This window comes from Chaetodon auriga, chromosome 5 (assembly GCF_051107435.1).
Source record: "Chaetodon auriga isolate fChaAug3 chromosome 5, fChaAug3.hap1, whole genome shotgun sequence".
Taxonomy (NCBI): Eukaryota; Metazoa; Chordata; class Actinopteri; order Chaetodontiformes; family Chaetodontidae; genus Chaetodon; species Chaetodon auriga.
In genome coordinates, this window is record NC_135078.1 from 9,072,497 (window position 1) to 9,085,650 (window position 13,154).

General features: G+C 42.0%; 1 protein-coding gene across 2 annotated transcripts; it reads left to right on the plus strand.

Annotated features, from left to right (window-relative positions):
• Positions 1-22: 22 nt before the first annotated feature.
• On the plus strand, positions 23-12,253 carry mrpl1 (mitochondrial ribosomal protein L1). Of its 2 annotated transcripts, XM_076730571.1 has the most exons (11): positions 72-207; positions 590-676; positions 2,231-2,253; positions 2,293-2,339; positions 2,587-2,845; positions 3,853-3,936; positions 4,309-4,380; positions 6,890-7,001; positions 7,530-7,630; positions 8,184-8,265; positions 12,085-12,253. In XM_076730571.1, the coding sequence occupies exons 2-11, from the start codon at positions 646-648 to the stop codon at positions 12,189-12,191; spliced, it is 918 nt and encodes a 305-aa protein (XP_076586686.1). In that variant the 5' UTR covers positions 72-207; positions 590-645; the 3' UTR covers positions 12,192-12,253. The 2 variants fall into 2 exon arrangements, with proteins under 2 accessions (XP_076586685.1, XP_076586686.1); XM_076730570.1 differs by having other exon boundaries at positions 23-207; positions 2,231-2,339.
• Positions 12,254-13,154: the final 901 nt, after the last annotated feature.

Here is a 13,154-nt window from a genome sequence, read left to right on the forward strand (position 1 = left end):
ACAACAAACGCGACTTCCGCTCGTACCCGTCCGCACACAGCATGCGTCGCCGTCATTTCTCTCTCGTTCATCTTAAAGTCATCGAAACGTGTTTCTAAGCTGAGATTTAACTTTTAGAGTAGAATAAAACACAGGACGGTATGAGAGAGCTGCAGGTTACTGTCCTGACTTAGAGGGAATCCTCATGTGAATATAGCATTTTCACCAGTAGGTATTAGTTTCAGGTGTCACTAAATTCAATTTCTCACTTTAATATTATGTAGATACAAAGATTGCAGAGGATCGAATCATATTTTTTAGAATATCAAGGAGCCACTGGAAAATTCGGCATGTAGTTCATGGAGCAAGAACATTTTCTTGTTGAATCAAATTCTTGTATTACCAATTTCTATGTGGATTCTGAAAATGACTAAATGTTCCTATACATCAAAGATGTACTAAAGTCGCTAAAGATTTGGATGCCGAATTTGGAAGAGGATCCAAATAAGTCTATATAATTACTTAGTATTTTGTGTAGGTTTTGATGTATTTTCCAATCGGTAAGCTGATTTTAGATTTACTGTATGTGAGATACGGTTTTACTTCCCAGGTGGAACTGTTCTACTCGTATCGTTGTTTTCACACGGACCAGCCGCATTCACAAACATGGCAACTTGCACGCGGACTATGTGGAAAGGTCAGTTGATTTTGTGTAATTTACTTTAGTCTAACTGTCAGTAAAATAACAGGTCTTGTATTCATTAAGAGAAGTGCCATTTCTTCTAGACTTTCCTCCGCGGATTCTCGTTGAAACAGCAAACCAGTCATTATAGTTAGCTAGCTAGCGTGCAGTCCTGCTCGCTCCTAAACATTTCGAGTACAGACTGCAAAACACCTCCCAAATATGTGCCATTTCTCTGCCCTTCTGTGTTTTGAAGAATTTAACACATCGCACAATATTATGGAAGATTATATCCGAATTACGGAGAGTTTCCATTTAATTCGGCATGAATCTAATTTACAAGGCAGCTTTTAGTAAAATGAATTGAACGTTTTCTTCGGTGGATTCATCGGTGTTCGCTCTTGAGTCCTTGAACTAATATACGTCCTGGTGGGCGTTGACGGGGAGCGCCAACGAGTTCTTAAAGTCGACATTTGTTCAATTAATTTGTTTCTTGGTGAATCATATGTATGCCGAATGTAAGAGTTTGCATAAGTGATTCAATCAAGATTTTAAATAATGTTATTTTGGTTACGAGTCTTTACTTAAGAAAGGGCCTATTTAACCATCAGGTTTCTGGACGCAGGTTCAGTGTTAGTAAAATTTAACGAACCAAAGAGAAGTAATGAAGAAAACTGTCTTCGCATTGGTTACATTCAAACTTTGCACACATATCATCTGTCTCTGCCTCCCCAGGGCAAACCGCAGAACTTCTATTTTCAAGTTAAAACGTGACTTACTTCATTTGTTTTGCATCCTGCACACAGTCAGCGAAGCTGTAACAGAAACAGATGTACAACCACACCAGAGACAGCTTTTCCGAGCACGCATCCCTGCAGGCACCCCGAGATTTATCACTTATAATTGACAGAAAGATTAAAATTTTCCCATTGACGAAGGTGAGCGTAGAGGTACCACTGGGGCCATGTTAACTAGTGCCCATTGTCCACACAAGCTTTAATTTGTTCTGCACATCACCGAGCTTGCTGTCACCTTGATAAAACAACATTGTCCCAGGCAGATTTTTCACATGCAAATATTAGCAAATAATTCCAGTTTCATGCAAATAACACTTACATTGGTCTGCTTCGGTTTGGTAGAGATCAGCCCTGATGCATATGCTTTGCATAGGACATACACTCACGTCAAATGTTGTAATGTTTATTTTTAAGTTTTTCTATCATTTCTTAAAATAGAAATTTGTTTAAGATTTTTTTTTTAAAGTATTTCTCTGCATAATTTGAGCCATATCCAATACACCAAGCTGAGTTTGTTTGACTTTGTTATGCTTGCCATCTGCTTGCATGGCGGCCTCTGATAGAAATAAACAGATGCTTCTCGGTGCACTTGGTTTATGTGAGATTAAAGTGTGTTTTGTAATGTCACAGGAAACATCTCAAACTCTGGTATGCAGTTCAGTGTAGTGTCACACAGACAGAGAGCAGCATGTGTGTGTGTGTGGAACTGGAGGTCATCATCTGTGCCCTGTGTCTGCTTTCATTTCTTACGCAGCTTTTTTGTCGTTCTCAGTTTTAGCAGGATGTCAGAGGCAGCTGCTGAGAGCCGGGGGTCCCGCCTACACAGGCGCCTCACTGACTGCACCGAGGAATCTACCTGTCAGGACTTTTGCTGCTGTCAGGTGAGTTTACAAACCTTGTGTTTTCTAAAACCAGCTTTGAAGATCTTCTTCCAGAGAGGATTGTTTAATTTTGGAGCCATTTTTCAACATCATTCTGCTTTAGCCACCAGCACTTTGGCACATTTAGCCGATGGAGCTGTCCACTAGAACCACTTTCTTCATGTGAACCATAAAATTGAGAGAAGATATAGTTAGGCCTGATGACCCAAATATTTCTCTGTTTAACATCTTCTCTGTTGTTTGTCAGGGCACAAAAGAAAGACAAGAACGAGGACACAAAGGTGAAGGAAAAGAGGGTAATTGATGACAAAGACAGGCATAAGCCCTTCAGCAAGACGGCCTGGGTGCCGATGGATGACGTGTACATTATGAGGTACTACCCCAGGACGGTCTATGGCGCAGCAGATGCCATCGACATGCTGAAGAACTTTCAAGCGTTGGACTTCACTCCCCACAAGCAGCCCGTTTACATCGATCTGAGGCTCATCATGAAACTGGAAAAAAAGGTAATGGCAACAACACTGCACTGTTCTTTATACATGCTTGCTGAACAGAATTCTAGAATAATCTAGAAGTTCAGGAAGTTGTCAGAAACAGCTCCTCCAATCCTCCAACATAGGTCATTTTTTTCAGGATTCACACATTATTGCATCATTCTCACATCAAATCATCACATTTGTAGGTGGTCAGATTTTATTCTTGTTAGGATGCATTTTGTAAACATTTGCCTGCCTAACTACAGATTTTGACCGATAAATTGGCCATGCTGATGTACACTCCTTTGCCAGTATATCAGGTACACCTAGCTAAAATTAATGCAATCTAGTAAAACGGTCATGCAGTAGTCCTTCATGAAGCCTTGTCAGTTTGTGGTGCTCTTGAACTGTACTGCTCTTTCGATGAATCCGTGGGGAAGTGTGGACATTTGGATACAGGCTTCAGTTTTTAGTCGCTGCTGATTCTTTTTCATCAGCTGATCACATGCCAAAATGTCTGAGACCAGTTTTAGCGCTCAGACTTGGCAGCCTCAACTGTCTTTTTATTTATTTTATTTCTGGTGCTTTCCCACGCTGCCTGTTACTGTTATGCCTCACTTACACGGATCTGAGTGATATTTCCTGCATCAGCCTTTGCAACATGAGCAGTTTTGGTTAATCAGCATCAGCAACAGCGTGACACAGAGGAATAAAAACCTCACGAGCTTGTTTCCACATCACAGGACTGCAGAGCTGCTTTGATGTCCACATGACACAGACGTATTCACTGCTTAAAGCCTCACTCTCATTGGTCTGTCTCCGCAGAACTATGCACAACCAGTGTTCCTATACATAATGAATTAGGAACACTCCAGAGAAATGAAAAATTCAAGTGGTGGCAGAAAAGATTTAATACTTGATTATCGAAGCTTGGTCTATGGCCTTTTTTCTTATGTTTTCCCCCAAATCTGTTATTTGCTTGAGCATGCCGAGTGTTGAAAACTGTAACAGTTGGATCTTCTTTTCCTCCCTCACAGAGAAAAGTGGACCCCTTTGTCAGCACGGTTCAGTTACCGCACCGCTTCAAGACTGAGCTCAACAAAGTTTTAGTTTTTACCGAGGTAAAAACTTGTATTTATTTATTTTTTCTCCCCCTTTAGCCTCACTAAATCTTAATTTCATAGCCAATTGATCGCCTGCTGCTGATGAATTGCTTTAATATTGTTTGAACATGATTCAGATGCGCAGCAGCAGCACCTTTCATTTGTCACCTCGTTTGTCTGTAATGAATGGGCTTGTGTAGAGGCCAGTTAGATCACAGAAACCTACAAGCAGGAGCTGATTAATATTCCTGTCGAGCCGCGCAGGTTGTGGGTTGTAACTTGGATGCGCATGTTAACGACCGTAATGAATGACACCGGTGGGGTCTGCCACACTCTGACACACCCGAATCAGATTGAAGTGGCTAATGTTGTCTCTATTTTTCTCTGCAGGATGCTAATCAAGCTAAAGTGGCGCAGGAGAACGGAGCTGTGCGTGTTGGAGGAACAGAGCTCATTCAGCCGGTGAGTTGGTTGAACATCACATGCTGGAAGTTCAGATCGTTTTTTCTTCAAGAGGAAACGGTCATCTTCCTCTGGATTTTTGGTAACAGCATGATTGACATGACATTTTAAGACTTTTGTCTGAAGCATTGATAACAATGACATTTCTGTCCTTAGGGTTAGGACTAGTTACCGCAGCTGCTTTGTTGTGATAAATATCAATACAATATAATTGCTAATTATATAATTTTTGTTTTGTTAGCACCATAAAGGGACTTCAACTTGCATGTCATTGTACAACCTGCCTGTATGGCAGATTTATAGATAAAGGAACCATGTACATTAGAAACATATGAATATTGTGATATTGATTTCAGCCACATCATCTGGTTGTGTTGCCCTTGTTACTACATTTTTGAAGAGTTAACACTCTTTTTCAAATGGACGCAGTTAAACACACGTGACCCCTGAGCTGTGCAGTAAAACTAGCGGTCACCAGGGCAGAGGAGGTTGTAATGCCTTGATCTAAGTCATGTCCTCACCAGACTGTGGCTGGATAGAGCCATTGTTGACAGTGACAGAGGACTGCAGCTGCTGCTGTTGTTCTGCTGACACGCTGCTTTCAGTACAGGGTCGCTGTACACAAGGGGGACGGCATCGTCCTGGGAGCTTCTGAGGCAGAGGAGAAAGTGTCTTGTTCCATTTTCTTCCCTGTGTTTGTTTCAGAGAGCACTCAAATGAACCAATCAATCAGTCACTTCATTTATTCTCAAAGGGCAGTTGGTTACACAGCAGTAAATCACAAGCACGTGAACACATCATATAGACTTCACAAGTGAAAACAATTCATAAACAATATAAAAGATTTTTACTGGTAGAGATTTTGCTTTATTGTCCTGGTCAGAGCTTATAAATAGCGCTGTTGGCTGTGGATTGAACAGAAGGCACACAAAATAGTTGGATCGTCTTACATCACAGTAGCTGCAATTAACTAATTTGGTGAAGCTGATAACATGTAATAGGCTGTCGTTTGTTTTCTTGATGAGTAAATGTCTCGTTAACGTTGTCTTTGAGTCACCTTCAGCTAATGGTTCACCTGCATCTGCTGTGAATTATATTTAAGAAGGTAGAAGGCGTGTTAGCACATACAGCTACAACACTGGCAGCCTGTATCATCTTTAAGTTGTTTTTATTTTTTTTAATTTTATTTTTATCAGGGAGGAACATACAAAATCCTTTCAGTATATTTACACACACAAAAAAACATGTACAATAACATGTGGCACACACACCACAACTACACCAAAATACATCCTCCCATCTATTACTCTCCCTTTCATTTTACAATGTGCAAAATAAGAACATCTGAACAACGCGTGTCACACTTCCTCATTCTTCCATGAAAATCTACTCAAAGCGATTTTCAGTCATCCCAATATTTAGCAGTCTGGTACTTCAAACCTTGTAACAAACATACTCAAAGTAGTCCAGGTCTCCTTGGTCTTATACATCTAATCCATTTCGACCCCCATTTCTTACATTTCTCCGATTGTTGTTTTAAAGCGAATGTCATTCTCTCCATAATATAGAATTCATGAGCAGTTCTTTGCCAGTCTTCCAGTGTTGGTGCGTTGGGTTGTAGCCACTTCCTTGTCACAGCTTTCTTCCCTCCAATCAATAATATCTTCGTTAAATAATTGTCTGCTATTGATTGGGTATGCAGTGCCATGGTACCAAAATACATTGAGCAGATATCCAATGGAACAGTAATTTGAAACATGTGTTCCAGACAATCATGAATATCAGACCAGTAGGACAAAAGTTTCGGACAATCCCGAAATACATGATAATGATTAGCTAAATCTGAGCCGCACATCCTCCAACAGTTTGTTCCACCACCTTGATGTCTCTTCTGGGCAGGCGAATAAACAATCTGATAATGTTTTTCCAACCGAACTCACGCCAACTGTGTGAAGCTGTGGTTTTCCATTGTAATTTACAGATGCTTTCCCATTCATCCTCAGGTATAACCGGATCTCCCTCCCTTTCCCATTTGCATTTAATATGCAGGGTGTGTGAGTTTAAAGAATCTTGGAAACTTTTGTATAATCTAGATATTATTTTACATCCACTCCCAGATTTCTAAGTTGAAACAAAAACCTTCAGGTTGTCACTTCTTAGTTCCTCTGTCATTATTTTATTTAATCGATGTCTTACTTGTAGGTATCATCTTTAAGTTTTTTATGTGTGGGAAACTAAAATAGGTACGAAGAAGCCAGAAAGCTGCCATGTTCTGTTATTTATTGGCTGCTAAAGTCATTCACCTGATCTTAGCTTTTGTCAGAAAATCAAACGGGGGGGACAAATTAAACTGTGACACAGGCTGTGCACCTTACACGTCCGCTTCAAACTCGAAATCATCGTTCATCGTGTGCCGTTCAGACTCTGTCTGCAGTTGTATCTAAATGTCACTTAGACTCCCTGCAGGAGCCTTTTAACTGAAATCTAACCTGATTTTATTCACTTCCAGATCTTAGACGACCAGATTTCAGCAGACTTCTACGTGGCCGTGCCAGATATCCTGCCCAAGATTCTACCACTGAAAAACAAACTGAGGAAGAAGTTTCCAAAGAGCAAGAGAGGTGAGGTCAGGGCTAAATGTGCTGGACTGTTGAACTCATGTGACGTAGGGCTATCCAGAGCTGGTGGTTCATCAGGTTGTTGAGTGTGAATGAAGTGTGTTTTATGATGCTAAAATTTCTCTATTTATTTATTTATTTATTTAGAGGGAACATTTGAGCGTCATCTTTGGCCAGTTTTACCAGCCCTAATGTGAAGAAGTATTGGGATTAAAAACCTGCTCGTATTCACTAAAGTAAAATCGGTTTTTTTATCAGTATGTGAAAACAAGGACAGTTTCTCTCTTTGTTGGACCGCAGCGTTGCCGCGGCTTCATTGACATTCGTTGATCTTATTACGGCTCATTCAGCAGCTGATGGTTTTACTGCAGTAGCACTCACAGCCTTTCAAGATAACAAAGACAACTAATTGTCGAAAGTGTAAATCTATTCATGACTATGGAGGACATCAGGACTGATCAATCCTCTCTCTCTCTCTCTCTCTCTCTCTCTCTCTCTCTCTCTCTCTCTCTCTCTCTCTCTCTCTCTCAGGCACCGTCAGCATCCACATTCCCAAGATGTTGGAGTTGTTTAGAACAGGTCATGACTACATGGTGGAGGACGACTGCTACGTCAGGACCCAGATAGCCACCGTACGTTTTCACTGTATTTAAGTAAAGATATGTGAGGATGCACGCATTTCTGTCAAGGACAACAGAAAAGTGGAGGCTTTCAACGTCGAGGGAGGAGGCATTTTTACATTTTGAATCTTGCAAGTTAAAGTGGTCAAAGTTAAGACAGAAATTCTGATGAAATAAGTATAAGTTTGTATTCCTCACAGGAAACTGGAGCAGAAAATCTGTGCACCCTGAGGAGCAGTGTGGGGAATGTCGGGGTGTACTGGGCATGAAATACTAAATCAGCTTTAGCGTCGTCTTTTGTTCCTGTGTGAGCGCTTCAGTCTTTTTCTGATCTCAGTCTTATGTTCTGGACCATCTGTGTGGCCTTGAAATGCAGAAAACACAAAATTGAGCACGTCTGTATTTGTTGTAGGTTGCCTATGGAGCTCCCAGGACTGATCCCAGTTGAGATGCCATGTTGAAAATACAGCCTAAAAGCACCTCTTGAAGGCAGAATGTCATGACTGTGCTTGCATTTACTCAAAGAGTGTTTCATTTAACACTTTCATTTCTCTCCTCTGCACAGCTCGACATGCCCAGAGAACACATCTTTGCCAACCTGCAAGCGATCCTGATTGATGTTTGCTCCCACCGACCAGCCAGTATGGGTATGACCACCAACACTGAGCGATCGTCACAACACACGAGTTCAACCGCTGACGTAACGTTCCCTCAGGGCTGCTCCTCTTCTGTCAGCGGCGGCAGATGTACTCGTTCTGACAGCCCCTATAGACAGAATGACACCTTGCTGATTGATTTTTATTTGCTAAAATGGTTGTTGGAGAGAAAAAGCTTTTAAAAAGTGCCAGCTCTTATCTGCTGGCTGGTTTTGATTTCCCTGCTCGGTTCAGTTTCTGTGCTGTAGCCAGACTGATGCAGACAACAGGGAGGAGGTCAGCGACATGTCAGCCAGGTGCTCTGCGTGAGTGATCCAGGCTTCACTGTGATTTCAACTTTTTCACCTCAAAAATGAAAGCGAGTAGTTGATTCACGTTCCCTGTAGTTCGACTGTATTGAGGCAAAAACACATCAGCGAAACTGTCGGAAGCACCCACAGCCAGCCGGGCGTCCTGTGGATCCAGAGGTGAACTGTTCTTCACTCGACTTATTGGAAAACAACTCGTGTTTTTAATCCAGATTTTGCTGGAAAGAAGGGATACGTTTCCATTCATTTCTGAACACTATGAAAAACAAAAATCAACATAAAGTCTGCATTCATTCTCGTGAAAGTATTATGAGGTTTCCCATCAACCTGTTTCTAATTGATTTCCTCTGTGTGCAGCAATGGATGGAAACTAATGGACGAATAAGAGGAAGAATCTGAATCTGTTGAGGATGGTTAGCCAAAATGTGAAATGCACATGATGGGTAGTCCAGGAAGACGTGAAAACTAAAACTTGAAGAAAGCTTTGAAACACTGAAAGCAGATGACCAGATAGCCCTGTGGAGGCCGCCCTCACAGTATAAACCGAGCAGAGCGGAATTAGAAATTCAGCCTGTTGGAGTTCATTCATTTCCGATCTTCTGTACATTTACTTCACTCTCCGTTCGATAATAAGATGCAGAGTGTAATCATCAGCTAATGGGCTGTCGTTAGAGGGAGAGGCTTAAATGATCTACAGTATAATTGATTTTGAGCTTGCTAAATAAAACATCATTAACAGTGTCCCAACTGCAGTACGCTGCAGAGCCTTCACAAATGCTGAGTGAAGACGCGCTTAAATGGGAGGCCCCGTGTGACCTGAAGCTCCATGTCAGTTTTTCTTGGAGCTCTCTCTTGAGGACCATGCTGCCACTATTGTAGTTAGTGATGTTTTGTTCTTTAGTCCTTTCTGTTTACATTTGCTTCCAGGAAATACACTTGGCCTCCATTTTGATGTATATGCAGGAAAATTGTGCGGTCCAGTGTTTGGGTGGCCAGAGGGACTGAGTCATGGCTGAGGGGAGCAGGACCATCTGTTAAAGGCAGCCAAGAAGCTAAAGCTAGTGGCTGTTCATCAGGGCTCGAGGATTGTACTGCTCTCATCTCTCTCTGAATGGCCCAGTTTGTAGGAAATTAGTTCAGGTTGACTCGAGTACAGTTGCTTCGATCATATTTGGAAACACCTTCAAATCATCACATTTTTAGTCAAACTGCCCCCAAATTTAGATGAAACCTTGTGTGTGAAAGCATGTTGATATGTGCTGCCTTACCTCCGACTGGCCCGTGTGACTACAACAGTTCTGGTTTTCATGATTGTCTCTTCTGCACTTAAAGAAGCACAAACTGTGGAAAAGGCTTTGGGGAGAAGTGATAGTTGGGCTTTTGAATGTAAAATCATGCAGCGTGGACAAACAGTAGACAAATCCATAGCGACAGCCTCCTCCTTATGTTCTCCTCTGCCCATTAAAAGAGCTGCTTGCACATTGTAATTTTTGTCAACAGGCCCTGAATCACTTTTAATTGGATTTTAAGACCCTAAATATAAACAAAATTACAAGAACTGAAGCTGTAGAGCACTCAGAGCCTTTCTCCACCAAGGCTGATCATTCTCAAATCCTTATTTTGATAATAGGATGTTTAATCTGGATCCAGATACACGAGCCTTAGTCAAGTCAGGGCAGCAGTTGAAGAGAAAAAAAGTAAAATGCTGAAAAGAAGAAATGTCCCAATATTAAGAAAACCCTCAGGATTTCCTGGAGTCAATCCAAAAAAAGAGACTGCTTGCTTCCTGGCTCACGGCCGATGGGACGACGTGCTAATTATCAAACAAACAAATCAGTCGGGAGCAGAAAGAAAACTTCCTTTGCAGAAGCCATTAAACTTTTTCACTCTGCTTCACACCAAAGAGAACGAGCAGCAGGTGTGTGTGTGTGTGTGTGTGTGTGTGTGTGTGTGTGTGTGTGTGTGTGTGTGTGTGTGTGTCTGCGCTCACAGCAGATGCTTCGCTCACAGTAATCATGGATTTGTGCAGTTTTCTCCGGGACGATCCCTGTGGGACTCTTCACCGCTCACCCGGGAAGCGTTAACGCTCTGCTGCACCCGCCCGGCTGCAGAAAGCACGCCCTGCGCCACAACAGCCGAGTGAGACGTCTCACTCAGCGCCTCGTCCCGGCTCTGCAATTTTCAACTCAGAGCGACATTTGGCGATGAAGGCGGTACGAGGAGCCGAGCCGTCCGGGCCTTTCTGAACTCTGTCAGCGGAGAGCCCTCTTTGAGTTTGTGCCAGCAGACATTATGCAGCAGTTCAACGTCCTGACAAGAGGCGCACAAGGACCCGGGGCAGAATTTAATTACCTCCGCACCCAGAAATCAAGGACCAGAAGATGTGAACACACAGAATGCATACTGTTGAGCAGAATTAGCAGTGTGAACAGCTTTATTTTCCATAATGTCTTTAGGAGTCATTTGGACAGAAGCCAGGGGCTGCAGTGTGGGCAGAAACAAGAAACTTCACACATAAATGCTTCAAACTCAGAAAAGAGCGCAGAAATGCAACATGTGGGTGAGGGAAAGAAAAATCCCAAAGGGCACAAGCTCATGCTGCTAAATATAGACCTGAATGCAGGAAATAGGAGACAACAGGGAAAATAATGCTGAAATAACTATTCCTAAGTAAATCTGTGAGAGGAAGAAAAGACTGTGGGGAACTGGTGCATGTTTTCAAATAAAAGAGACAGAGGATGAGCTGGTGAGAGGGACTGAAAGCAGCTGATAACATGATCTCATGCAACCTGATGCTCAGCCTCGTATGTAGTTTTCAAGCTCCTGATTGATTTGCCTTTTTTTAGCTTTGTCATCCAGTGAGACTCGAACTGTTTTTATCTGAGGAACAGCTCCATGCAGGGTGTAGACCGGTTCACCAGCATTACAGTGGCCTGGATTTGTTCACTTCAGATCTGATTTTTTTGATTTTAAATGTTTAAAGATCCCTTCCAGATATGTTTGGAGATACATCTTTAAATAATAATTTCTCTGATATCCCTTTTCAACCAAAAATAATCAATTATTTATTTCAAAAATCTTAAAATGATCTCCCTCATTCAGAAATCCACAATATGCAAACCGTGTTCGGTTTGAACATTTAACTGCTGGACAAGCTGCATGTCCATGCTCTGTGTGTGCTCTGCGTGCGCTCTGTGTGTGCAGTGGAGGCTTCAAGTTTCCATGTCACACTTGTGTAAGTTGCATAAGTTTCAATTGCTCATCAAGGTATCGAACAAAGGATGATTTTAGTGGCAAAAACCACAAAATTTCACTGATTTCAGCTTTTCAGATGTGAGAATTTAAACTGACTTTAAACTATTATTTTTATTTATTTATTTATTTATTTTACATTTCATTTTCGGTCTGATGCATCATGTCTTCCATTTTGTTATTCTTGTCTCATCACATTAAAACAGTCTCTTAATGATGACATTTTTTCTTGTCCTCTTCCTCCTCTCAGGACCCTTCATCGAGCGGGCCATCATCGCCAGTCAGACCAGTGAGGCTCTGTGGTTCAAGAGCGAAGACGTTTTACCAAAACCAGCAGAGGAGGATGCGGAGGAATGACCGCTTTCACATTGTGTATAGACTCTGTATTAAATAAAGTATTTGTTTTGTTCTGACTTTGGCTCCTGAGTGCCGTTACCTATTGTTTAAAAAATCCCTGGAGAGTAAAAAGAGGACAAAACATACGAGGTGAGCAGGAAAGAAAAGGGACCTGTGTTCGTAATCACCCTCGACAGCCCATAAATCAGTGGTACGGTTGTTGTTTTACAGGACATCTGGATAACAGAGAAAGGTTTCAGTGTGTTATCTGAGTTAATACTTACAGAAGGATTTCAAATCCAGCTCTTTATCCTCATACAGAGCAAGTTTGGGCATGTTTTTATTTACTAAGCACAGTTTGACCTCATGGTTTTTAAATCCGTTCCTCCACATTAAGCCTGATATATCTTCATCTTGGCCGGTCTTTAATTTTGCTCGCTAAAACCTGATCTAATAAGAAAAGGCCTGGTACTGTTTTACTGGTTTGAGCTCGTAAGTTCCAACGAAGGGAAGTGTTGCAACACCATGAAATTATGTTTTAGACAATAATCTGCTTCTAGCTTTGTGTCAGTGGTTTGTGTTTGTCTCTGTGTCTCTGCCTCTGTGCGCAAAACCAGCTCCATAAAGAGATGTTCTCCTCAGTTTGGTGTGTAAGAACTTGACTGGTCTGCAAAGTGTTCATCCAACACCTTTGGGATGATCTGTAACAGTGACTGGGCTAGACCTTATCACCCCACATCAGTGCTGGACCTCTCTGACGCCCTCCTGGTTGAATGGGAGCAAATCCCTGCAGCCAGGTCATAAAATGTGGTGGAAAACCTGAAACCAGAAGAGTGGAGGCTGTTGCAGTAGCAGGTTAATTGGCCTTGGTTTGGTAATGACTACAGCTATCAGGATAACCCTGGTGTAGTACTGCATCTAAACACCAGGAGGCAGTGTTGATATAGCCTGTGCTGCTGCTGCTGACCCCTCATAGAAGTACAT

Coding starts and splice junctions, on each gene's coding strand:
- mrpl1 (XM_076730570.1), top strand. CDS start 646: ATGGCAACTTGCACGCGGACTATGTGGAAAG. Junction 2,340..2,586: donor AGGACTTTTGCTGCTGTCAG/GTGAGTTTACAA, acceptor GTTGTTTGTCAG/GGCACAAAAGAAAGACAAGA. Junction 2,846..3,852: donor TCATGAAACTGGAAAAAAAG/GTAATGGCAACA, acceptor CCTCCCTCACAG/AGAAAAGTGGACCCCTTTGT.